This window comes from Malaya genurostris, chromosome 3 (assembly GCF_030247185.1).
Source record: "Malaya genurostris strain Urasoe2022 chromosome 3, Malgen_1.1, whole genome shotgun sequence".
In the NCBI taxonomy this organism is placed as follows: domain Eukaryota; kingdom Metazoa; phylum Arthropoda; class Insecta; order Diptera; family Culicidae; genus Malaya; species Malaya genurostris.
In genome coordinates, this window is record NC_080572.1 from 286,909,919 (window position 1) to 286,934,679 (window position 24,761).

At 37.8% G+C, this 24,761-nt stretch overlaps 1 protein-coding gene across 9 annotated transcripts in view; it reads right to left on the reverse strand.

Moving 5' to 3' along the window:
* LOC131438440 (hippocampus abundant transcript 1 protein) overlaps positions 1-24,761 on the reverse strand; it is a 106,086-nt gene that overhangs the window by 77,041 nt on the left and 4,284 nt on the right. For 2 of the 9 annotated variants that reach the window (XM_058608456.1, XM_058608462.1), the window contains exon 1: positions 4,131-4,871. The exons of 1 other annotated variant lie outside the window; for it this stretch is intronic. Coding sequence is in view for 1 of the 8 variants with exons in the window: in XM_058608464.1 (XP_058464447.1) it covers positions 4,131-4,217 (87 nt within the window). In the remaining 7 variants the exon portion in view is untranslated. Of the gene's footprint in view, positions 1-4,130; positions 4,872-24,761 lie in introns of those variants that run through there. 6 more of the 9 variants (XM_058608460.1, XM_058608463.1, XM_058608459.1 and 3 more) reach the window with 5 other exon arrangements.

Here is a 24,761-nt window from a genome sequence, read left to right on the forward strand (position 1 = left end):
TCAATAACAACATTCTTGTGATCCTACTATGGAATCCATAATTAAGCACCTTCAAAAGAAAATGAAACATAGATTCACTGAACAAATTCAACGGTTCTTTTCAGCTCTTAAACCAGGTTCAGCTCTCAAAGAAGGAAATCTGATACTCCCTGAAAACGGTGGATAAAGTAAAAGTAGATAAGTTTTTCAATTTGGTGAGTCCTGATGCTAAAAATTGTTACTTATATTTCTGCTAAAGACTGTCCCAGAAAGTATGGACGCAACCAAAAACCGCTGCCATTTCGCAATTGTTCACAATCTGTCAATTTTTATGGCTGCGTCCTGTTGTTTACACTCTTCTCTAACCACTTGTGCAGTTGTTTATTCGTTTTCATTAGTTTGTTTCGAAATGCGTGGACTTTCAACAGAACAACGTCGAAAAATTATGTACAAATGGTGCACAGAACGCGGACTGTCACTGAGAAAGATAGTAAAAATGGAAGGAGCAACGTATACTGAAGGCGTTCAACCAAAAGAAGGAGGTTTCAGTTCGGGATGTGGCCAAACAAGTGGGCACTTTGAAGTCAAATGTTCTTCGTGCTACAGAACGGTTGAATCTTCGAACCTATAAGAAGCAGAAACAACCAAAACGTAATCCGAAACAAGAAGCATCGATCAGGCCGAGGGTTCGAAAGCTGTACAATACGATTCTTGCTGGAAATTTGAACTGCATAATCATGGACGACGAAACCTACGTGAAACTCGATTACAAATCCTTGCCGGGACCACAATATTATACGGTGCGAGAAGGGCAAGTGTGGAACCAGTCCGAAACATCTATTGAATTCGAAAAATTTGGTAAGAAAGCTATGGTCTGGCAAGCAATTTGTAGCTGCGGGAAGATTTCGAAACCCTTCATCACCACGAAATATACATCAAGGAATGTTTACAAAAACGACTTCTACCCATGATTCGAAACCACAAGGATCCTGTTGTCCAGATTTGGCCAGATCTTGCTTCTTGCCACTACTCGAAATCAACGGTAGAATGGTATACTACCAAAAATGTCACTTTCGTCCCAAAAGACACGAATCCACCAAATTACCCACAACTTCGACCAATCGAGGAATTTTTGGGCATTCACGAAGGCACATCTTAGGAAACATGTCTCGGCAGCCGAAACTATTCAACAGTTCGAAAAAGATTGGAAAAAAAGTGTCAAAACTTGTCGCCAAGAAGTCTGTACGGAATTTAAAGAGGAACGTTCGCAAGAAGGTGCGCCAGCTAGTCTACAATGGCTACGTAGCAAATGTTGAGAATAATATTCTGTTGTTGTAGTCCAATATTATCAGTATATCGAATAAAATTTTAATATAAAAATTGTGAATTATTTACAGCGAAATCAAAGTGCGTCCATACTTTCTGGGGCAGTCTTTAATAATTTTTTTCACGGTTTTGCACTAAAATTCTCGTCTTTTTCCCGGTGAAACCAAACTTCCGGCTTCTTCCAGATTTTCCCGGTCACTTGCGACCCTTCATTACCCAATGTAAATACTAGTTTTTCCGCAAATTTCTCTCTCTTATTTACATTTTAATCTCAAATTATTCGAAAAAATGCTAAACCGATCAACATAGTTTTTTTTTAATATTTCTATCTTGGTGGGTAGTCGAAGGAAAAATATATCCATAATGAATATACCACCAAATAAGTTTGCGAGCCACTGGTTTTAACGGTTCAGAGATAATGATTTTGAGGTGAGAAGACGCCAAATTGCAAACAGCATTGGTGAGACTTCGTAAACTTCTAAAACCAGGTTATTTTAAACCATGAATTAATTGAAAAATGATTCGAAAAGGTCAGAAAACAGGGAAATGTAATTTTGGTACACGACAAAGCATCTGCACACTAAGCAAACCCGGTTCAGAACAAAATCAAAACTCTTGGCTGGAAGCTTCTACGCCATCCGTTGTATTCCCCAGACTTGGCCCCTTCCGATTATCATTTGTTGTAATCTCATCGATGGGCCATGCATTGGCCTAGCAGCACTTCGATTCCTACGAAGAAGCCGAAAATTGGATGTCTGATTGGTTTTCTTCAACAAACGAACATTTCTAGAGTCGTGGGGTATTCATAAATTGTCAGAAAAGTGGTCAAGATGTGTAGAAAGCAATGGTCAATAGTTTGAATGTTTTGTTATATTTTCCCATTGGATTTTTTTTTGAATAACCTATTTTTAATCCAACTAGTGGTGTGATAATGCCTTTCTCTGTTAGTTTTTCATCATCAATTTATTCAGATTGATTCGAGTAGTTCACAGAAGCATGCTTCAACGTTTACGTCAAATATTCGGCATCATTTCTCAAACCAAGCGCCTAACATTTGCGTTGCTTTCTTGTATGAGAAGAGTAATGCTAATCTGAAAAAAAACCCTTCTTAAACCACCTAAAATTTTGTTTTAATATTATACTAAATCTCGTCGTTTCATGTAATTTTAAGACTTTTGATATCGAACATAACATTTTTTTTTTCGGTTGTGAAAATCTCTATTTTTCCAAGTCGCAGAAAGTCGAGTTTTTCTAAGACATTTGGCATCAACAAAATTCGATTTCGGAAATTTCACGACTGCCCCCTATGGTGATATTTCAAGATCGAAAATTTTCGAAACTAAACTGCCGGGCAGCACCGATATCCGATTTAGCTCAAATTTCGCATTGGGAATTTTTTCGAGGTTCTTAAACTTTTCTGCACTATCGCTTTACGAAATTACAGGTGACCTCAAATTAATCGAACTCTTAGAGCAGTAAAAAACATGTTTCGTCGGTTACGTCACTTATACCATCATATCTCCGGAACCAAAAGTCAATCTTGATCAATGGCCCAACAGTAGCGTTCAAATGAACTTGAGTTTGCTAAAATTGGTTTTCCATCTTGCAGAAAATTGCGAGGTAAAAAAACAACGCGTTTTGTCGGTCACGTCACTTATATCATCATATCTCCGGAACGAGAAGTTGTTAAAATCGGTTCAGCCATCTCTGAGAGAATTTAGCGGTAAAAATAACCTCGAGAAGTGTACACACACATACACACACACACATACATTTTCCGATCTCGTCGAACTGAGGCGAATGGTATACAACACTAAGGGTCTCCAACGCTCCGTTCGAAAGTCGGATTTTTGCCTTTCTATAGATGAAGGTAAAACGCCCACTTCATACGCGGGGGTGGATAAATCGCTGCAAAGCAGCACGATGCAATCAACTTGACAAACTCAAAGACTTAGATTACAAATGTGTTCCGATAAATAAAATTTTCCGAGTCATTAGAATAATCTTCCAACGCTACTGTTAGCATTTGAAAACCACCAAAAACGGAAATATCTATTCTCTCCATATCTGCCACAAAAGTTCCGAGATTAGGCAGGCAGGCGGCAGCTATTGTTAAATTATTCCACAAGGTATAATAAAAGCAGGATGAGCCAAGTAGCAGGATGGCTACTGTTCGTTCGATGTGCCAACTGGTTCGGTTCCATTTATTGTGCCCCAAACACCTCGTTGGCAAGGAATCAACCACAAAGTAGGCCCATATTTTTCAAAGAAAATAATCCCAACTGCAGTGTCATGGGCGCAGTTACCGAGTGTGCCTCTGTAAACGTTGGATTATGTAACGGAATGTCATGAGGCATAGAAGGATGAAAAATTTTCGAAAGGAGAGAAAAACGCGTCTGTAGGCCAACGATTGATTGATGGCCATTGGGAGGCTTAGTTCTCGCAATTCTCGAAGATCTGGACGCGACCGATGTTACATAATTAAACAGTTTGTTTAGATTTTCTTCAGCTTGATGGAAATGATGTCCTCGCTCGTTTTTTTTTTTTTTGCTTTCTCCCATAATTTTCTCCAACAGTCGCGCCAGGAAGACGCTGTTTCCTCCGCCGACCGACCGTACTGTGACCGTGTGGGGGAGAATTTGTCTGCTGCTCTCGCAAAGCAAGTCAACGGTTTCACTCTGGCACTCTGGTAAATGACAGTCATTTTTATTTCTTTCCTTCTTTCGTTTTTCGTAGGTGCGTTTTCACTTTGACACTACTGCATGGCCTACTGCTAGATTCTGTAGGATGTGTGTGTGTGTGTGTTTGTTTAGAACTCATCGTACCTTGAAGTCCTTCAACTTGAACTTCTCTCGTGTGATTGTACTGAAACGACCGATATCGGTATTCACTGGACGGGTTATATAAACCATATTACCATGGGAAAACCATGGGTTTTCACCTTTCGTGCTGTAACACCACTCTTCTTACGACTATTCACATGGCACATGGCCTGCAACAACCACAGATATATTTACCAACTAAACCGTTTAATTTATCCTTTGAAAAATGAAAGCGAATGTTCAAACACTTTTAACGTATAAAAAAACTACAATCACTTATTGTCGGACGATTTCGAAATCATGCGACTGAATCAAAGTTCTCCCAACTAATCAAACAAACGATAAAAACGTCCAAAATTCACAACATAAACGTAAATTCCGATGCACTGTTCTCACTGGAAATATGTTGTAACAATTTTCAATGTCCATTGGTTGCTGATTACAAAACACTTAACAACATTCAAACATTGATCCACGACAAACGGCGACAACGGACTGCGACGAACGACCTAGCGCTAGGCTATCGAAACCATGGCCAACATCCTCGAAATTTCGGAGTACGGAGAGTAACTCCCGTTTACTCTCACTCTCGGTGCCGAAAAAAAAGCATCCTTCCGAATCCTGACAGAAACGAAACCGAATGGCTTTTTGATGGGAGGCACTGCCTCCAACTGGAAAACAATCCGTCCGGTCAACCAGTCAACGGTGAATATCGCCGTCCTGCCTGCTCCGGTGTTTGACTCTCGTAAACTACGAACTACCCTGCCGAAGAAGCTACTGCTGCTGCCGTTCTGCTCCAAGGAAAGCGCGAGCGTTAATCCCGAGTAGTGTTTTGCTCCTGCTGTCTGCCACATGACCACGCCGCCGATCGGCAGTGTTGCCGGATTAATTGATTCCACGGATTTAAGTTTGATGTTTCGGATGTGCATTTCTGCGCAACTGAATCGCCCACACGATTATTTCCGATTCATAATGCTTGGCAACACCGTCAACCAAATATACTACACTTGACTTCACTTGACTGAGATCCGAATACATCCACAATCGTCACATTCAACGATAATCAGTGAAAATTAACGTCCGTCTGTGAAGGCAAACCAGACGTTCGTTCCATCATTTGAAATATTATTTAATCATTCAATCTCTCTCTCGATTGTCCCTTACTTGTATGCTTCGACCAAACAGGTTATAAATAAGGGCAATTAAGACAGCACTAAAACCAAACTTTTCAGTGCCAGTCAGTCTGCCGAATGGAAAACGGTTCTCTGAGAAAAAAAACACACTCAGAGAATCTTATTTACAACATCGACATACCGAATCGCGTCGATGGAATTCCTTAACTAGGAAACTGAGCGAACAACCTGCCAGTGGCTAACCGATGATTTCCATTTCGATTTCGTTGACAAGAAAGTTTTGATTAGAGAAGCCATCGCCATCACGCAAAAGAAAGAGTCCATGATTCGGGATTAACCTCAATCGAATTTGCTTTCAAAGCAAAAGCCATCAGTGAAGCTCAAATATTAAATGAGAAAGTAGAAATACTGAACGGTTCCAAATCAGGCCCAGGGTTGTTCTCAGTCGTTATGGAATTCGTTTCTTTTGTATTTCTATTAAATTATTATTTCGTTGACCATCTGATTACCACAATTTTACGCACATATTTGTGGTGCGTCTTACGGGGACCATCTATAACCAGATCACATTTGCCGATAAACCGTTATTAATACTTGTTCGTCGACAGCCCCGATCTCTACGGAAATATTTCGTCCATGCGTGAAATATTTCGCAAACTGATTAACGTATGTCTGTTCATTAGGTAAAGTCATCTTTAGATCGAAGATGGCGTCGAAAAAAGAATATTTTACGAAGTTTTCCTGCGTGATAATGAACGATGAAGTTTCTGTGCTGCAAAACTATCGGCGGCTTCCCGATATGTCTTTTAATTTAATCCGGTAGCGATCATTAATCAATTAGCGTTCATATTCCATATGATTTGACAAAAAATATTGACTGGATTAAATACCAAAGTAGTATTTCTAGTTCTTAAACTCAATGGAATAGTTCCCTCCACTTAATATGACTTCCTTGTTTATTCGATTCTGGAGGCCGCAGGACAAGCCCAAACCAAACGATTTCCTGGTCCAACGACTAACAGAAGACCTCCAAACCCTTGGTGGGAAAAAGAGTGCTCCGATGCTAAACATGCGAAACAAAATGCTTGCAAGACGTTTCTTAAACGGGGAGGAGGAACTCCTCAGAATTTTGAAAAATTCTTGACACTGGAAACCAAATATAAGAACATACTTCGGGTCAACAAATGTATAAAATTTTGTGGAAGGTTTGTCAAGAGAAACCTCAATGAGCACTTTGACTTTGCTAGGAAAGTTTGCCCAGATTCTGTACCTGCGCATTATTCGGGAATCTCCTCTAAATAATGGTTTCATTGATAGGTCCTTTTCAATGATGAAATATTCTATGCAACTCTTGTCTTGTAACAATAATGCTCCCGGGTTGGACAGAATTACATAAAACTAGGTGAAGAATCTGCCCGACCTTGCGAAAAGACGTTTATTGGAATTGTTCAACAAGTTTCTTGAGCAAAATATTGTTCCAGCCGACTGGAGGCAAGGGAAAGTTATCACAAGCCGAAGATACCTGCTCATATAGACCCATTGCAATGTTGTCCTGCATCAGAAAGTTGCTCGAAAAAAATATTCTTCAATATCTCGACACTTGGGTCGAGACGAACGGTTTGTTGTTAGATCCTCAGTTTGGTTTCCGAAGAAATAAAGGGACGAATGATTGCCTTGCATTACTTTCGTCTGATATTCAAATTGCCTTCGCTCAAACACAACAAATGGCATCTGTATTTTTAGACATTAAAGAAGCATTTGATTCAGTTTCCATTGATGTTCTTTCAGACAAGCTCCACCAACATGGACTTCCAGCGGTTATAAATAATCATTTGCACAACCTTTTGTCAGAGAAACGCATGCATTTTTCACATGGCGGTTTGGCAACATTCAGAATTAGCTACATGGGTCTCCCGCAAGGCTCATGCCTCAGTCCGCTCCTCTATAATTTTTACGTGAATGACATTGACAGCTGTCTAGTAACCCCCTGCACACTAAGACAATTGGCAGATGATGGCTTGGTTTCAGTTACTGAACCCAAAGCTTACAAAAACCATTGCAAGATACTTTAGATAACTTGTCAGTTTGGGCTGTTCATCTGGGTATCGAATTCTCTGCGAAGAAAACAGAGCTGGTCGTTTTTTCAAGAAAGCATGATCCCACGCAGCTTCAGCTTCATATGATGGGAAGAATGATCCAACAGGTTTTGACTTTCAAATACCTCGGGGCGTGGTTTGATTCCAAATGCACGTGGGGAGGACACATGATGGTTTCTGATAACAAAATGCCAACAAAGAGTAAATTTTCTTCGAACAATAACAGGATCTTGGTGGGGTGCTCATCCAGAAGATTTAATAAAATTGTATCAGACAACGATACTTTCAGTGATGGAATATTGATGCGTTTGTTTTCGTTCCGCTGCAAACTCTCATATAATCAAACTGGAGCGAATTCCGTATCGTTGTTTGCGAATTGCTTTAGGCTGCATGCATTCGACACATACAATGAGTCTTGATGTTCTGGCGAGAGTTCTTCGATTGAAAGATCACTTTTGGGAGCTTTCATCACTACTGCTAATAAGATGTGAGGTACTGAATCCCCTGGTTATTATTAACTTCGAAAGGCTAGTTCAATTTCAATCAATTCAAAATATATTCCTACTCGTTACAGCATCCTAAATGCCCCAGACACAACTTTCTTTATCGACACATTCATCCAGAGTTGCGTGGAACACCTACGCTCGATAGAAATCCGAAAAAATATTTTCTTGTAAGTTCAGGCATATTGACCCTGAGAAAATGTTTTACACGGACGAATCACGAATTTAAGACGCTACTGGGTTTGGTATATTCAACAATAATGTTTCGGCTTCATTTAGGCTTCTAGAACCTGCATCTGTTTATATATAATTGTCACATTGAAGCCATTCGCTCAAACGCTGCTGACAAAAATGAACCGGTTTTCTTGAGCAAAATAAGACAGTACCTGAGCGACGTATTGAATAATAATTATCAAATCACTATGATCTACGTCCCAGCTCATTGCTGCATTCCAGGTAATGAAAGAGCCGACAATTTAGCCTAATGTGGTGCTCTTGAGGGTGAAATTTATGAGCGACCGATTGCTTACAACGAATTCTATAGCGTGTCTCGCCAAAGGGAGTTCAGGGAGCTGGATATGAGAAGGGATTTCATTTGTGCGATGTCCAGACTCATGTCCAATCACTACACGTTGGACTACATCTCCCTCGAATTGGACTATCCGAGACTGATCATTGTGGTTGAGGCGAACGTTATCGGGATATTGATCATGTCGTTTGGAATCTTCCGAAATCCGCTTAAAAACCGCGTAAAAAAGAACTCAGTGTATTGCAGTGGCTCTCAATAGGGGTCGTATTTGGTGCTCGCATTTTGTTTTGACGGATTTTATCTAATAACAGTAAATAAAAAACAAAAGTACATAATTATCAGATAACTAGCTGACCCGTCGAACTTCATCTCGACCAAAATAGTTTTCTTGAATTCTCTGTGAACTTTTCAAATGATCGTATAAACAACTTTGTTTATCTTTTCTTCTATTGAATACGAAGCCGTTTCTAAGTTTACAGGGATCAGAAGAAAGGTTACTCCTATTCGAATTGGTTTCGCAAATTTCCAATGGCTGCCCTCGTTACTGGGTCGTCATTGCATTTGCAGACGAAATAGGACATTTCAACCTGAAAGTCAAATCGTTTTAGATCATCAGGAAGGAAATTCTTCATTTAACTTCTCTTCTATCTCACCGCTAGTCTAATACCATTACATTATAAGATGTAAAATCACAAGGTTTTTTCAAAGTGTATAAGGCATTCGCATCAATTAGTCAAGCAACAACCTCATTTTGCCGAATACTCACCCTACAATTAACGAATCGCGAATCAGAGAATCAATGTGCAAAGAGCGCAATATTTCTGTTACAGTGAAGCCAAAATAACAGGAACAGGAACAGCAGATCTCATAAATAATGGTTCTAAGGTATCAGTATACAGACTCTTCTCGATAGGTTCGTAGCAATTGTGGGCTGATATAAATTGTTACTAATAATCACTTCCTGCTACTCCGACTATTCAAAATATAAGCCGAGTTTCGTATTGGAAAAATTAACACAATTAACAATGAAACTGAAGTCCCGCATTGATTTTAGTTTTCTGCTGATCTGTCAAATTTTGATGTTTTTCACAAACACCAAAAAGTCTCGTTCCATTACAGAAATCATCTTTGACATTAGTATCTAATTAGCACTCATAATACGCGTTTTAATCAATTAATTCATGTTAAAGATAAATTCTATATTTTCACGTCAAAACTTACACAGTACAGTCTCTTCGTCAATTCGTTCTACAATTTGCTGATTTGTTGACTGGTATACGATATTGGATTGTTTTTCTCCTGGTTTTTAATACAACATTTATTCGGTTAGCATTACGTCATTAAGTCATTTGTTCAATTCTTTTGATACATCTTTAAGCACGTGGTTCGAAATGACGAATCACATGGATCAAGTATGCCTGTGAAATATCCACACAAAACTACTCGTTGCGCGCCAAAAGAATTTTTCAACGATCTAGTATTCTTTTCTTCGACGGACAAACACTTATGCAGCTCGTTATGCGTTATGCCGGCTTTTTCGACGGAAAATTCCATTTTTCATACAAAACAATTTTATGAATTTTTCACACTTTTTCGGTGAATTTCATTAGTTTTTTTATGTACAAACCCGGTGGGGTGTAGAAACTGATCAAAGCCTCTGCATTTTCAGATATACAGATTTATTTTCATAATCTCAATAGTTGTTTTTATTTCCCTTTTTAAGGCATTTTTCAGTTTAAAAAAACTAAAATAAATGCATGAATTAATCAAACATTTTTTGCGCAAAACTTCTTATTTTCTTTTTTCTTAGAAACGGATTTTGGTTTAGTATATTGTTACGTTTGGGTGGAGACATTTTTCTTTTTTTTTTAATCAAGCAAAGTTTTCACGATGCGCTCTGAGCAAGAATGAATATTAACTCATGCAATAATCCAACCTATTTATTGTATGCATGCATGTAAAACCGCTACGTCTTGTCGTTGTTCTTTCCGACCTTCTGTATTGCGACAAATTGATTAACATTCTGTATTTTTCATGTGAAAAATACAGTATATTTCAATGGGAACATACAGTACAAATTGAAATACAGTAAATTTGAGAATAAAAAACAGAAGGTTTTTTTTTAGAAAAATCGACTATAGGAAGAAATTTTAAAATTTCCGAAAATGAAAAAAAAATAGATGCCAAAGGTCTTAGAAACGTATGAAACGTTGAGAATTTGAGACCGCGTAACTTCGGAAATCCGCGTAGAGAAAAAAACGCAAAGCTGAAGATTGTTTTTGTTTGTTGCCAAATATCGTAGAAATGCGTGGAACGAGCAGATCTGATGTAATCTGAAAACCAAATTTTTAAAAAAAAATTGAAAATGTCGGAGTTGACTAACAAAAAATTTCGGGATAATAACAAACTTCGACGTTTCATGTATTTCTAAGGCAAAACAAGAAAACCGCGTAAATTCGGAAATCCGCATAAAAAAGCCAGTAAAAAACGGACTAAAAAACGTCGAAAAAAGGACCTCAGTGTAATGCTGATATACTTGTCTATCGATAATTTCCGGTATGGACATTGTGATAATCTGGAATCACTGTTCAGCAGCAGGCGAACATCGAGTCCGTACACGATGTACGTGCACTGGTGTTTGTTTGTAGTACCGCAAAGTGTGTACTCGTTCGTGTACAAATGTTACAAGTTTGGGATTGAACATGACTTGAGATTTTGGTATGAGAACAGAACTTCCGCGAGCATGGTGTTCGGTGTTTATTTGGGAAGACTGACCGAGAGGCATCATTTTATGATCTTCAACACTTATCAACCAAGGTTGCTAAGGTTTCCCTTCATAATTGTTCAGTATAACTAAACCATAAATAGCTGTAGGTAGTTTGATATATTACATTTCCTAGGAATGTATGTATCGGTTCACAAAAAACAATCGTGTCCTAATCGTATTTCTTTTTATTTGGAAGATATTTTTATTCAGGCCTATTGCGTACAAGCTTTGCGTGGCCGATTGAGCCACGATTCATTTTTTATATAAAATATTTTTCGTATTGGATCTCGTTGTTGCCCTTTTTCTGAGGGAGCTTCCATTTCCATCCTACGAGGATTGAAAGGCACTTTGTCCTAATCGTAATGCTAAGTTTAGAAAAACTTAGAAACTTAGAGACTTCAATCCGCAGTAGCACAGTGCTTGCCAAACAAGATATTTCTAGTTTTACATTCGCAATTTGGATATTCTGCAACATCTTCTCCACCTGCAGCCATGTTAAACTCCATTGCTGGAAAAATGTGAGCTATATTTTTTTTGGAATCAGTGAAAACATGTAAGGGGCCCGTTACTCTTTGAGACTTTGTCTTGCAATTGGGGTGATATTTTTAATCCATATTGAATTTCCGAATCGAATGGTAACGATCAAGCGGCATCTAATCATCTCACACTCCAATTAGAACAATTATACCTACTAACGCGTCAAGTTTTATCACTCATTCTAATTCACACTAAATACACAAGAAAACAGTGCTGTTCTAATTGACACTAATTGAACAATTTGTGTCGTCACAAACATCACGAAGGCAGACAGCAGACGGCTTCTAGCGATGGAAATAAATTGCTCAGCTCGTCCTCCGCCAAGGCAAACATTATGATTTCGCAGAAAACCGGTGCTCATTCCAAACGCAAATGAAATGTCCCTTAATTCCGTATGATCCTACCAGCAACAAAGTTGTAGGTTGGAGCGAGCAGCTTCGAGAGGTACGAAGATTATTATTATTATTATTCAGAATAATAAACCGTATATCAACAGAGCAAAAAGGTCACATTAATACCGTTATTTATCTAGGTATGCTCTTTGTAAGCAAAGGAGGTCAAATTAAAATCTTTGTGGGTAGTTAAACATATTCAACTGGAATCATTATTTCAGAGTAGAATTAAATGTGCTACTTGCTGAAGTTGATATGTTGATATACTTTTCTTCTTTTTATTCTTTCACTGAAGTAAAAAATGGCAGAGAAAAGTCTCATTTGAAGTACCGATAAATCTGCTCTATTTTACAAGCACAAAATATTGCCTAAGTTGGTTACAATATAAAAAGGTGTGGTATTTAGCCAAAAACGCTAACAACTGATAATTTACCACCTGACGGTGTTAAACATACGAACCACGACACCAACATGTTGTCAACGGTTGTTCCGTTTGATAGATTATTTGCCAATTCCTGGGACACGAGTTCACATGACTGGTGTGCTCCTGTCATGCTATCTCGTGCTATGTCAGATGGAAGCCAGGCACGTTTTTGGCATTATCAAAATTGTCCACTACATCGAAGGACACCACTGCACGTGGTCCTCGGCGGTCCGGCTGTGTGGTTGCGGAATCATATTTCATTGTGAATTTACTTCAATTCTGCAGTGGAACAAATTTGGCTTCCAGCAACGAATTTGCAGCCTTCAGGTGCTGTTGCTATTATCAAACTGTTGGAACAACCCAGGATGGTTCAATTTGGAGGTGCTGTGAGATGTGCAGTGTCTTCTGCAGTTTGCAACCAGCCAGGCACGAGTTGAGAACGACGAATTCCTTTCGGAATGCAGGGCAGTGATTATTCTCAATACGATTTATTTATCAATACCTCAATTCGATTTCCGTTTAAAAGCAAAACGTCGAGTGGCTAATATTGAAGACATAACCGGATTGACGTAACTGCGATTGGTATAGGTAATTGAAACATTCAGTATAGTTAAGTTGTATGTTTTTTATAGATTTAGTAGTATTTTAAACAATTTAAACTTATCAACTTTATATTATGGAAGATAACCGAGAAAAAGTAAATCTGATTCTTTTTTAAATTGAGTCCAGTCCAGATAGTACAAGCATCATCAATACACCAGCTCAGTTCAGTCGCAATGCTGTCATCTTTCAACTTCAAACGGTAGGGATAATAGAAATAGGATAATTAAAGTTATGTGTAGTGAATACTTACTTACACTGACGGCTAAGTAAATGAAATCTAAAAGTTTAGATATAAGGAAGTCAAATGGTTATCAAAACAGTGGATGGGAATCAACAGTTGTGGATACTTTGAATTTGACTGGTGAAAAATACTATTCCCATAACGCATCTTATTTTTTTCGAAATCGTTTCAGCTTTGATATATCAGAAACCGATTCGAGTTCCTAACCAAAGTTTTTGACAACCGATTCTTGTGTTTCCAAAACCGGGGCTAGTAAAACCGAAGTGTGATTGTTTGGCCATCAAATAACAAAACCTTAAAAACTGAAGAATTTTTATGGTCAGCTTCGAATTGTGTTCTTGTTCTTATAACAATCGAAATTCATCACACTGAACCAGTGGCTCTCAATTTTTCACAACACCCACGTTAGGAAATTCTTCATACTAATACTAATACTTTCCTTCAGAATAAAATTACAAAAAAAATGATCGGTACCCAACATTCTATCCAGGTATAAAATCCCGATCTAGAATTCAGGTTCAGAATCTCGACCCAAATCAAAGGACCTAAATTCTCTTCCAAGTTCAAGATCCAGATCCAGAATTCAGTTTAAGAATCTAGTTCCAGAATTCGAATTCACAATTCAAGTCCAATAATCAGATTTGGAATTCAGGCCTGGAATTCAAGTCCAAAATCCCGGTCCAGAATACAGATCCAGAAGCACAATCCAGAATCCAAAACAAGAAGCGAATGGCATTGAAGGAATATTTGTAGGTAGACTGCCATTAGAAGAAGATGATATGGCCGATCTACCTATTAATAAATTGTTTTCGTTAAAAGATGAGCTGCAAGGCGGTCCTGTATTTTGATTATTTACATTAGAAGAATTAAGTGGTAGATTTCTACCTGTTATACTAGCATATGTGACATTAGAAGAAGATGATGACGAGGTCGATCTACCTGTCGATAAATTGTTTTCGTTAGAAGACGAATTGGAAGGCGTACCTGTTTTTTGTTCTAAATTCAAAGAAAAATGTGCCTTAGAAGAATTAGGTGTGGCATTTGTAACGGTTTTTTGATATTCAGGAATGTTCTGTAAATTTAAGGTCGTTGATTTGACTTGTTGTCTAAGCGAACGAGCGTTTCAAATTTTTCTCTGACAGGACATTTCAAATAATTGGATTTATGATTTCCATCGCAATTTGAACATGAAAATTTATCAGTGGTTTCATTCATTGGACAAACGTCTTTCGAATTCGATTTACCACAATTCAAACACCGTATATCCATATGACAATTTTTGGTTCCATGGCCGAAGCCTTGGCAACGACGACATTGCGTTAAGTTTGCAATACGATTATGCCGTTTATAATATTCCCAATGAATTTTAATGTGGGAAATGAAACGTACTTTTTCTAAAGTTTTCAATTTGTTTACATCACTTCGATTGAAGTGTATTAGGTAAAGTTCATGGGAAATTCCAGAGCGTGGTTTAGAAGTATCATTCGCTCTTTTTTTCATAAGTATTACTTGGGAAGGGGCAGAACCAAGCAATTCTTTTAGTTCATTTTTAATTTCATCAGTACCTTGATCATTTGATAAGCCTTTCAAGACAGCTTTGAAGGGTTTGTCTGATATATTGGTTTGTAATTTAGAATCTGCACTCACGATTTCAGGAAACAAAAGATATTAAACGCACACCTAGAATTAGATACATAAAGAATCGTAAGTTAGATGTTTAATATTTTATCTCTGGGCCCCTCCCGAAATAAAATCTTGGGTACGGGTCTGGGTAGAACATAGAACTAATTGAATCAATCATTGTTTTCTTTGTAATCCTGAATGTTATTGGTAGACGGTCGGAATCAAAGTCTGTTTTAGTAATCGACTCACTAAAAATGTTACATTGATCTGCTAGAACCTGATCAATTGTAGAAGGGTTTCTATTAGAAGATAAACTAGTTGGGCTATTTGGGAATAAAACTGATGAGAAACAAGCGGAAAGTGCATCATGAAAAATTTGTGCTTATTGGTTATTAAGAAAAATATATACGGATATCGATATTTCTATAAGGTGGTAAAAATCGCATTGTTTCTTTGTATTTTGTTATAATAAAACATTTCAAGAATGTTTTGTGAATTCTTCAAATCAATCGAAGCAGGCGGACTCTTGGGCCTGTGCGCCGAGCTTTTACCACTTCGCATAAGAAACGATAAAGGCATCCAGAGTTTTATTCCGATAGGCTTGAAAATTTGTCGAAACCTTCTTGAAAAGTTTTACTATCAGAAAACGAAAAGAAAATATAAATGATTTTTCAAAAATGTTTCTCCACCCGCCCCTTAATACCAATGACAAATTTATCAATATGAGGAACGGAGGGGACGGTTGCAGTAGAAACTTTGGTGGGAGTACCCGTGTCATACATTCATCATGCAATGCGGCAATCGACCACCAGACAGGAAAATGTCCCGTTGAACGGAACAAAAAGCCAGAAAAAATTGGGGTCTTATTCGTAATGAACCGGTAATTTTTATTTTTGTTTGACTGACTGTTGCCCAATTGCTAGTATAATTGCCGAACGTTCCCCCTTTTTTTCGTACTGCAATGGGAATTTAATTGAACTTCATCAAACACCGATTGAGGCCCGATTCGGAGGAAAATGGATGGGCTGTTGTGTCTGTTTGCGTTACCGGGGCGAATTAACTGGAGCTAATTGGCCTACCCTCAAGTGTTACAACTTGTCTCGGGTCAGTTTTCCGTGCAGGGTACTGATTGAAGATCAAGGTGGTATCGACAATTATGTAGTGTGTAGGAAAACTTGTTTTTTTTTTCGTTTGCCTCTATAAGTGAGTGCGTGATTTCGCATAAGAAATCGCGACGCAGGAATGAATTTGTTGTCTTGACATGAAGCTAGATTAATGAATGATTATAACTAACAATTAGTAAAACTGTTTCCTTATTTGAGGTACACAATATTCATTTCATTTATTTACGCCAGCGTAGTGATAAAGTAATCTTTCAACACAATACTTTTATTGACAACATCACTCCTAGCAGTTTTTTTTTGACCGACTTGATAGCTCTGATTTCGAAACCGATGATTCACTGAGTCATTGAATAATATGTACTATCACCTCCCAGTCGTTTATGTATTGTCATTCACGTGAGCTCACTCCCATTCCCCTGTGTCAGATAAGGAAATAGCATGTGAGGAAGCAAGCGATAGGCACTAACGTCTGCCTTTTCGTTGTATTATAATTGCTGTCTTAACTCCAATCGACGTATCAAAGAATCAAACTGTGGCTTGTGGTTTCGAATTGCATTTGCTTAGTATCAAGGCGTCGTCGTTTGCAAAACTGAAATCAAAGACATTCTAGAAATAGATTTGCAAGGGGGGGAATTGTGCAAATTCAACTTGTAGCGCCTGTCTGTATGTGATATCGAACGTGACCAAGTGCATTCCGGATGCGTTATCCGGGCGTACAGATGAATGTGAACATCGAGAATGCTTGGAGTTGCATCATATGCACTATGGGGAATGCGAAATCCCTGCTTTGAGGTTGAACTGATTGGAGTTATTTTTGTAGCAATGTTCATATGTTTGTTGGCATTTAGCATTAGCATTAGCATTAGCATTAGAGACCGCCCGTGTGTTGCTACTCCGTTATTGATCTGGACCAATTGAGATTGCAAAATGATTTTTTGAAGTAACATGTTTGGGAATAACACATTGTTTCACACTGTGCAAACTGTATTGAACCATGCATGCTGATCAATACCGACGCCGGCCACGTCCGAATGCAGATCTACTTGGGAGGGAAAGGATTGTTAGTTCGATGCATGTTGCTACTAAGAACCGAGGAATCCTCTGCATTCCCACATGCATCACAGGAGAGGATGCTTTGTTAGTAAATGTTTTAATAATGTTATCATGTGTTTATTGCTCTGGGTAGCCGGCTACCAAGAATGTTTTAAAGTATTATCGTTTTATGTGTTACTTTGTGCTGGCAATATAATGCACGAAACAGTCAATCTCTGAAATTGACAAAACTCCGGACAGCCGGCTGTCGAGTATGCAGTCACTCGTTTATGCATCTACCTTTCGCGTTTTTTTAGTCATGCAAAAAAAACACATTCGGATTGATAAAAAAAAGGTATCATCTCACTGCTAGGTGGATTAAGCACGTTTTTATAAAGGAAACTACGTGATACAAAATAAACGAGCGAATATGATTTAGACAAAAAAGTTGATTCATTGCATTGAAATATTCTAAACAGTTATTATAAAATCATTTTAAATCACCAAACAAAGGTCAACAGATTTCACACGCGTCTTGATTCTTTATTATTTCCGCTTTATTATTTTAATTATTTATTAATATTATTAATTGGTTATATTAGTTGATCTGGGCAGCCGGCTACCGAGAAAAATATTAATTTACTGTTTGAAATATTAATATCAAGTGTTTTGCCTTTCTCATATAGAAAGGTTATGCAATCACTGTGAAAACCGATTTTTGAACCGAGGCCCGGAGGGCCGAGTGTCATATACCATTCGACTCAGTTCGTCGAGTACGCAAAATGTCTGTGTGTGTGTGTATGTGCGTATGTGTGTATGTAACGTTTTTTGCACTAACTTTTCTCGGAGATGGCTGAACCGATTTTCACAAACTTAGATTCAAATGAAAGGTCTCATGGTCCCATACAAAATTCCTGAATATTATATGGATCCGACTTCCGGTTCCGGAATTATGGGGTAAAATGTGCAAAAAATTGTGAAAATAAGTGCACTAACTTTTCCCAGAGATGGCTAAACCGATTTTCACAAACTAAGATTCAAATGAAAGGTCTTGTGGTCCCATAAAAAAATCCTGAATATTATTTGGATCCGACTTCCGGTTCCGGAGTTATGGGGTGAAATGTGCAAAAAAAATCAAAATATGTGTTCTAACTTTTCTCATAGATGGCGCGACCGATTTTCACAAACTTAGATTCAAATGAAAGGTCTTGTGGTCCCATACAAAATTCCTGAGTATTATTTGGATCCGACTTCCGGTTTCGGAATTATGGGGTAAAATGTGCAAAAAATAGTGAAAATAAGTGCACTAACTTTTGTCAGAGATCCGATTTTCACAAACTTAGGTTCAAATGAAAGGTCTTGAAGTCCCATAAAAAATACTTGAATATTACTTGGATCCGACTTTCGGTTCGGGAGTTATGGGGTAAAATATGCAGGAAAAAGAAAATATGTGTTCTAACTTTTCTCATAGATGGCGCGACCGATTTTCACAAACTTAGATTCAAATGAAAAGTCTTGTGGTCCCATACAAAATTCCTGAATATTATTTGGATCCGACTTCCGGTTCCGGAATTATGGGGTAAAATGTGCAAAAAATTGTGAAAATAATTGCACTAACTTTTCTCAGATATGACTGAACCTATTTTTACAAACTGAGGTTCAAATGAAAGGTCTTGAGGTCCCATAAAAAATTTCCGAATATTATTTAGATCCGACTTCTTGTTCGGGAGTTATGGGGTAAAATATGCAAAAAAAGAAAATATGTATTCTAACTTTTCTCATAGATGGCGCGACCGATTTTCACAAACTTAGATTCAAATGAAATGTCCTGTGGTCCCATACGTAATTCCTGAATTTCATGCGGATCTGACTTCTGACTTTAGAGTAATCAGAAGTAAAACATTGGAAATATCTGATAACTGAAAGGAAAAAGAAACTCCTGCAATTGTCGCTTTTTACGACATGGAAGCAGGAACCCAGTGGATCTATTTTTGGTTCATTTTTTTTTCGCCGGATTCCACACGGCATTTAGGCTGGTACAGTCCGGAGAGAGCTAATAGGTACTATCAATCTCCTAGTGGACCCCAGCCCCTAATGTTCATATGTTTGTTGGCATTTCATGCAAAACTGCTTGCTGTTCTTTAAAAAAAATCAATTCAAAACAGCTTTGAGTCATCATAATTCATCAGTTCAAGTGGAACTGCTGTGGTTCACAGGCAGTTTTATTTAGACTGCTATGCACTGATAAGTTGGTGAGGAAACGTTAAGGAAGTATAAAACTGATTGTTGGTTTTTACGATTCCATTGCATTTGTTACGACGTGTTACGTCATCATCAACTTATTTTAATTCTCATTTCAAATCTGAAATGAAAAAAGAAAATTAGGTGTTGTCTACATGAAACTAATTCCTTCTCTGTTTACTGCTGGCAATTTATGATTTCGAAATCAAAAAAGAAATTCTATTTCGAAATGCGATCACTAGTCTCAACTGTGAATCATTCGAACTGAGTGCTTTTGAAGCTTCCTGACTGTCGGAACAAAAATAAATTCGTTTACCACAGATCTCTGCTGAAGTGCCGATTTTATTCCACACCGAATCGTGTAGATTTCTGCTTGGAACACAGTACAGTATCTACCAAGTGAATGAGACTGCTCTAGCCTCATGTCACGACAGTAGACACCAGCACCAGCACGAACATCCTACAGAGAACCGTCTGTATAACAAACCGTGTGTTAATCAAGTTGCCGTTCCAAATAATCAGACAATTTCCGATAGAGTTGTTTAGTTGTATCATTTCTCAGGCTGTACTGATTCGATAGCTATTTGGAGATTTGTGCCTTAGCTTCTCATCATTTTTCTTATGGGAAGGGTATGATAAAATGAATATGAAAGGAATTGTGAAGTGGGTAAGGTGCGAAAACATCACAAAACAAAAAAGAAACAAATCGTTCAGCATCCTTTCTGCAGGGGCAAAAATGCACATTTATTAAAACCTCCAACTCTCGAGAGGACTTGGAGCTTTTACAAAAGCGACACTGGATTCTGCATTCCCGAATTGTTTATCGGGAACCTGGATTCTGAAAGTGAATTTCGGATCTGAATTCTGAATATTGACTCTAGGATTGGATAGATTAATTCTGGACCTGATTCCTTAACCTGGATTCTGTATCTGATTTCTGGAAATGAATTGTGAACTTGAATTCTGAACCGTGATTCTGGACATGATATGTGGACCAAGAATTTGAAATATAATTCTAGATCTGGATTCTGTGTCGAGATTATCAACATGAATTCTGGACCTGAAATCCGACTCTCGATTATGTGTCTGAATCTTAATCTTGGATTTCAAATCGGGATTCTGGAATTGAATTCTGGACCTTAATTCTGAATTTGGATTCTTGACCGAAATTCTGAACCTAGATTTTTGAACTGGATTCTGAATCTGGAACTGATTTCTGGATCCGGACTCTGAAACTGAAATCTATTCAGAACTGAATTTGGGGTCTGAATTCTAAATCTAGATTGTAGGATTGGATTTGAACCTAGATTATGGGACTTGATTCTAGAACTGCATTCTGCACCATGGTTTGCATTCTGAACCTGGATTCTGGATCTGATTTCTGTAAATGAATTGTGAACTTGAATTCTGGACCTTGATTCTGTACTAGGATTGTGGGTCGGGATTCTGAACCGTGATTATGGATACGATTTGTGGACCAAGTTTCTGGGCCTGGATTCTGTGTCGAGATTGTCAACCTGAATTCCGGACCTGGAATCCGAAACTGATTTCTGGACCTGGATTCTGAATCTTTATTATGTGCCTGGGTCTTAATCTTGGATTTCAGATCAGGATTCTGGACCTGAATCATGGGCCGGGATTCTTAATTTAGATTCTGAATCAGAGCTGGATTCTGGAACTGAACTCGGAACCTTAATTCTGGATCAAAATTCTTGACCGAAATTCTGGACCTAAATTTTGGAACTTGATTCTGAAACTGGAATCTAAAACTGCTTTATCGATCCAAATTCTGGACCCAGATTGTGAATATCGATTCTAGACCTAAGTTCTTGCAATGGATTCTGAATCTCGATTCTGTTTCTGGATCCTAATCGTGGATTCTGGAACTGAATTTGGAAACAGGCTTTCGGACATGGACTCTGGAACTGAAATCTATTCAGATCTGAATTCTGGATCTGGATTCTAGATTCAGATTCTTCACCTGTATTTTTAACTTGGATTGTGGAACTGAATTCTGGAACTGGTTTCTGAAGCTAATGTATGTTATGTAGCAAGATTCTGGACTTAAATCCAGGATCAGGATTCTGGACCTGGACTGGACCTAGATTGTGGACATGGATTCTGATCTTGAAATTGGGACCTGAATTCTGCATCTGGAATCTGAAATCGATTCCGAATCTGAATTTTGAATCTCGTTTCGGGATATTGATTTATTTTGGATCTGAATTCTGGACCAGGATTCTAGATCGGGATTCTGCACCTAAATTCTTGTTTGGATGCTGGATTTTGATTTTGGACATGGACTGCGAGTCTTAATTCTTTACATGGATTCTGGATCTGAATTGTGGACATAGATTCTGAATCTGGATCGGGACTCTACAACTGAATTCCTGGATTACAGACCTAAATTCTGGATCTAGATTCTGGGCCTAGATTGGAAAACAGAATTCTGGAGCTGGATTCTGAGTCTCGCTTCTATACCTGAATTTTAAACCTGGGTTCTAAAACTGAATTCTGGACATGGACTCTAGGCCGGTATTTCAAATCTGGATTCAGTCCCTGAATTCCTAAATTCCGCACTCCGGATGCTGAAACTGAAGTTTGGACCTGTAGACCTTTAGGCCTGGATTCTGAACCGACCTTGATTGTGGACATGGAATCTGAGTCTCGATTCTGTACCGGCAACCTAAACCAGAACGGAATTCTGAACCTGGATTCTGACCTTGAATTCCGGACCTGGATTCAGGATTTGGAATTTGAAATTGATTCCGAATTTGGATATTGATTTTGGACTTGATTCCTGGACATGGATTGTAAGTATCGATTCTTTACATGGAACCTGGATTCTAGGCCGGGACTCTGAATCTGAAAATTGTGGACCTGAATCCCGCACCTGGATTCTGAAACTGGATTTTGAGTTTTGATTATGTACCTAAATTTTGAACTTGGATTTTGAAACTGAATTCTGGACCTGGATTTTTAACCTAGAGTCTGGAACTGAAATTTATTCTTGAATTCTGGATTCTAGATCTGGATATTGAACCTGGGTTCTGGAACTGAATTTTAGATCTGAACTCTGGATCTGATTCTGCATCTGAATTCTGTATTTCGGACTGGGATGCTGGATCTAGATTGTGGAAATCGATTCTGAGTTTCAATTCTGTACCTGGATTCTAAACTTGGCTTCTAGAACTGAATTTTAGACTTTTTTGAATCTCGAAATATCATATTTGGATTAGTAATGTTTCCCGATTTTGCATTGAATTCCCGGCATATGACGTCCAGATTTAGTGTCATTTCAAAAAAAATTTTGAAAGATCGATTTTTTGGGACAAATTTTGAGATATCCAAATCGAACTATTTTTTGATGCCAAATGCATTAGAAGTACATGATACGTAAAGATTTTGAGTTATCTCGAAAAATAATTTTTTTCGACAAGTCTCGACTCTGAGATATGGACAAGTTTTTAGATTTCTGAAATAGAAAAATATTTGTTAATGCCAGATGTCATAGAATTTCATGAAACGTGGAGATCTGGTGTTATCTCAAAAAGATCCCATACAATCCTAAGACATTCGACAACAACAAAAATCGATTTCGGAAATCTCTAAATTTCCCAGAGTCGAGATCTTTCAGAAAAAAATATCGAAATAACACAAAATCTTTACGTTTCATGTAATTCTATGACATGTCAAAGGTTATCTCGAAAAGATTTCATGCAATTCTTACATTCGACAACCCAAAAAAGTCCTAGAGTCGATTTTTTTCAAAAAACAAAAATTTCGAGATGACACTAGCTCTCGACGTTTCAGACGATTCTAAGTTTGGCATCACATATAAAATTTTATCGATTTTGGAATTCATTTTTTCGCAATAGCACTAAATCTCGACATTTCATGCAATTCTAAGATTTTCGGCATCGAAAGAAAATTCGGTATCGGAAATTTCACGTTCAAATGGTTTAGGGTTCCCGTGATATGATGGTATGAGCGACGTAAAAGTCAATACTCATCACGGCTCAATTTTACCGGATACGAATTAGCCGATATCAATAATTGTAGGCTCGTTCGAAACTAACGTGAGTCGTAGATCGATTCCGAAGATCATACGGTTGACACGTCAAGTTTCGGAGCTATAATCGTACAAGTGACGTAATCATCAAATCATGTTGACGTGAATACGTTTTACTATATTATGGGCCGCCCCATTTCAAAATTCAATCTGTACAAGAATGGGCAAAACTTAATCGTGAATAGCTCTTGTTATACTTAACACAGAAACATATTTTTTCCTCCATACCATCGGAAATATGTTCAGCAGTTTATGATAAAATTGTCAATAGTATAAAATAACCACAAATAACTATAAATTGAAGTTTTCTAAAATGTTTGGTATAAACGAGCATTAAGGTGAAATTCAGTGATAAAAATAAGGCGCGTAAAATTCAACCGCATGATACATACAACTACGGATTTTTTTCAAGTTATTGAGCACACTGGGCTTACGACACGTTCAATTCGCTAGTAAAAAGCCACTAATCATGTGTGCTTATAAACCATGAGTATTTTTAATGGACTAAAATGAGGAAGACGCGTTTGTGCATGTTGTTTAAGACGATAAATTTAGTCGTTCAATTTATAATTAAAATGCTCTTTTAGTCGATTTTCAAGCACGGTTTAATGCTTCAACGATCAACGAGGACCAATCTGCTCCCATTTACATCATACGTAATTGACGGTTTTACAAATGGTTCTCAAACCCAGTGCCATTTTCATGGCTCTTTCAGCCGACTTCAATAAAATCAATCATGACATCACACTAGCTAAACTACATAAATGAGGCATGCAAAGATCACTGCTTTACTGGTTCCACCCGTATCTCGTTGGCAGATATCAAAAAGTTAGAAAAAAAGATCAGTTTATATCCACCGTTTCGTGCTTCTTTTGGCATTCCCCAAGGAAGTCATCTTGACCCAGTTATTTTTTTTTCGTGTATTTCAATGACTTTATAATCAATCTAAAGAAACATGACGACATGAAGGTTTTTCATACATCAGAAGCAACCGAATATGTTTTGTACATGGTGTTATCTAAACATAATTGGGATGACTTTTCCGATAGCGAAGCATTTCAAAGATGTATATTGTTGGAAATTTTGAGCTAGTTTTGAGTCTTAACTATATTTAATCGAAGATGCCAACATTGGAGCCAAAGAGTCTGTTGCTGGTGTTTACAAACAAACAATGAACAATTTCCTTGCAAACATGTTCATAATTGTCTACAGTTTCTTGTTAGCAGATGAACTAAATTGCTTACAATTGTGATTTTGAAAGAAGTTAAACAGATTTCAGCGAAGACAATTTTTTTGCTCGGCAAGCTTTTCCTTCTC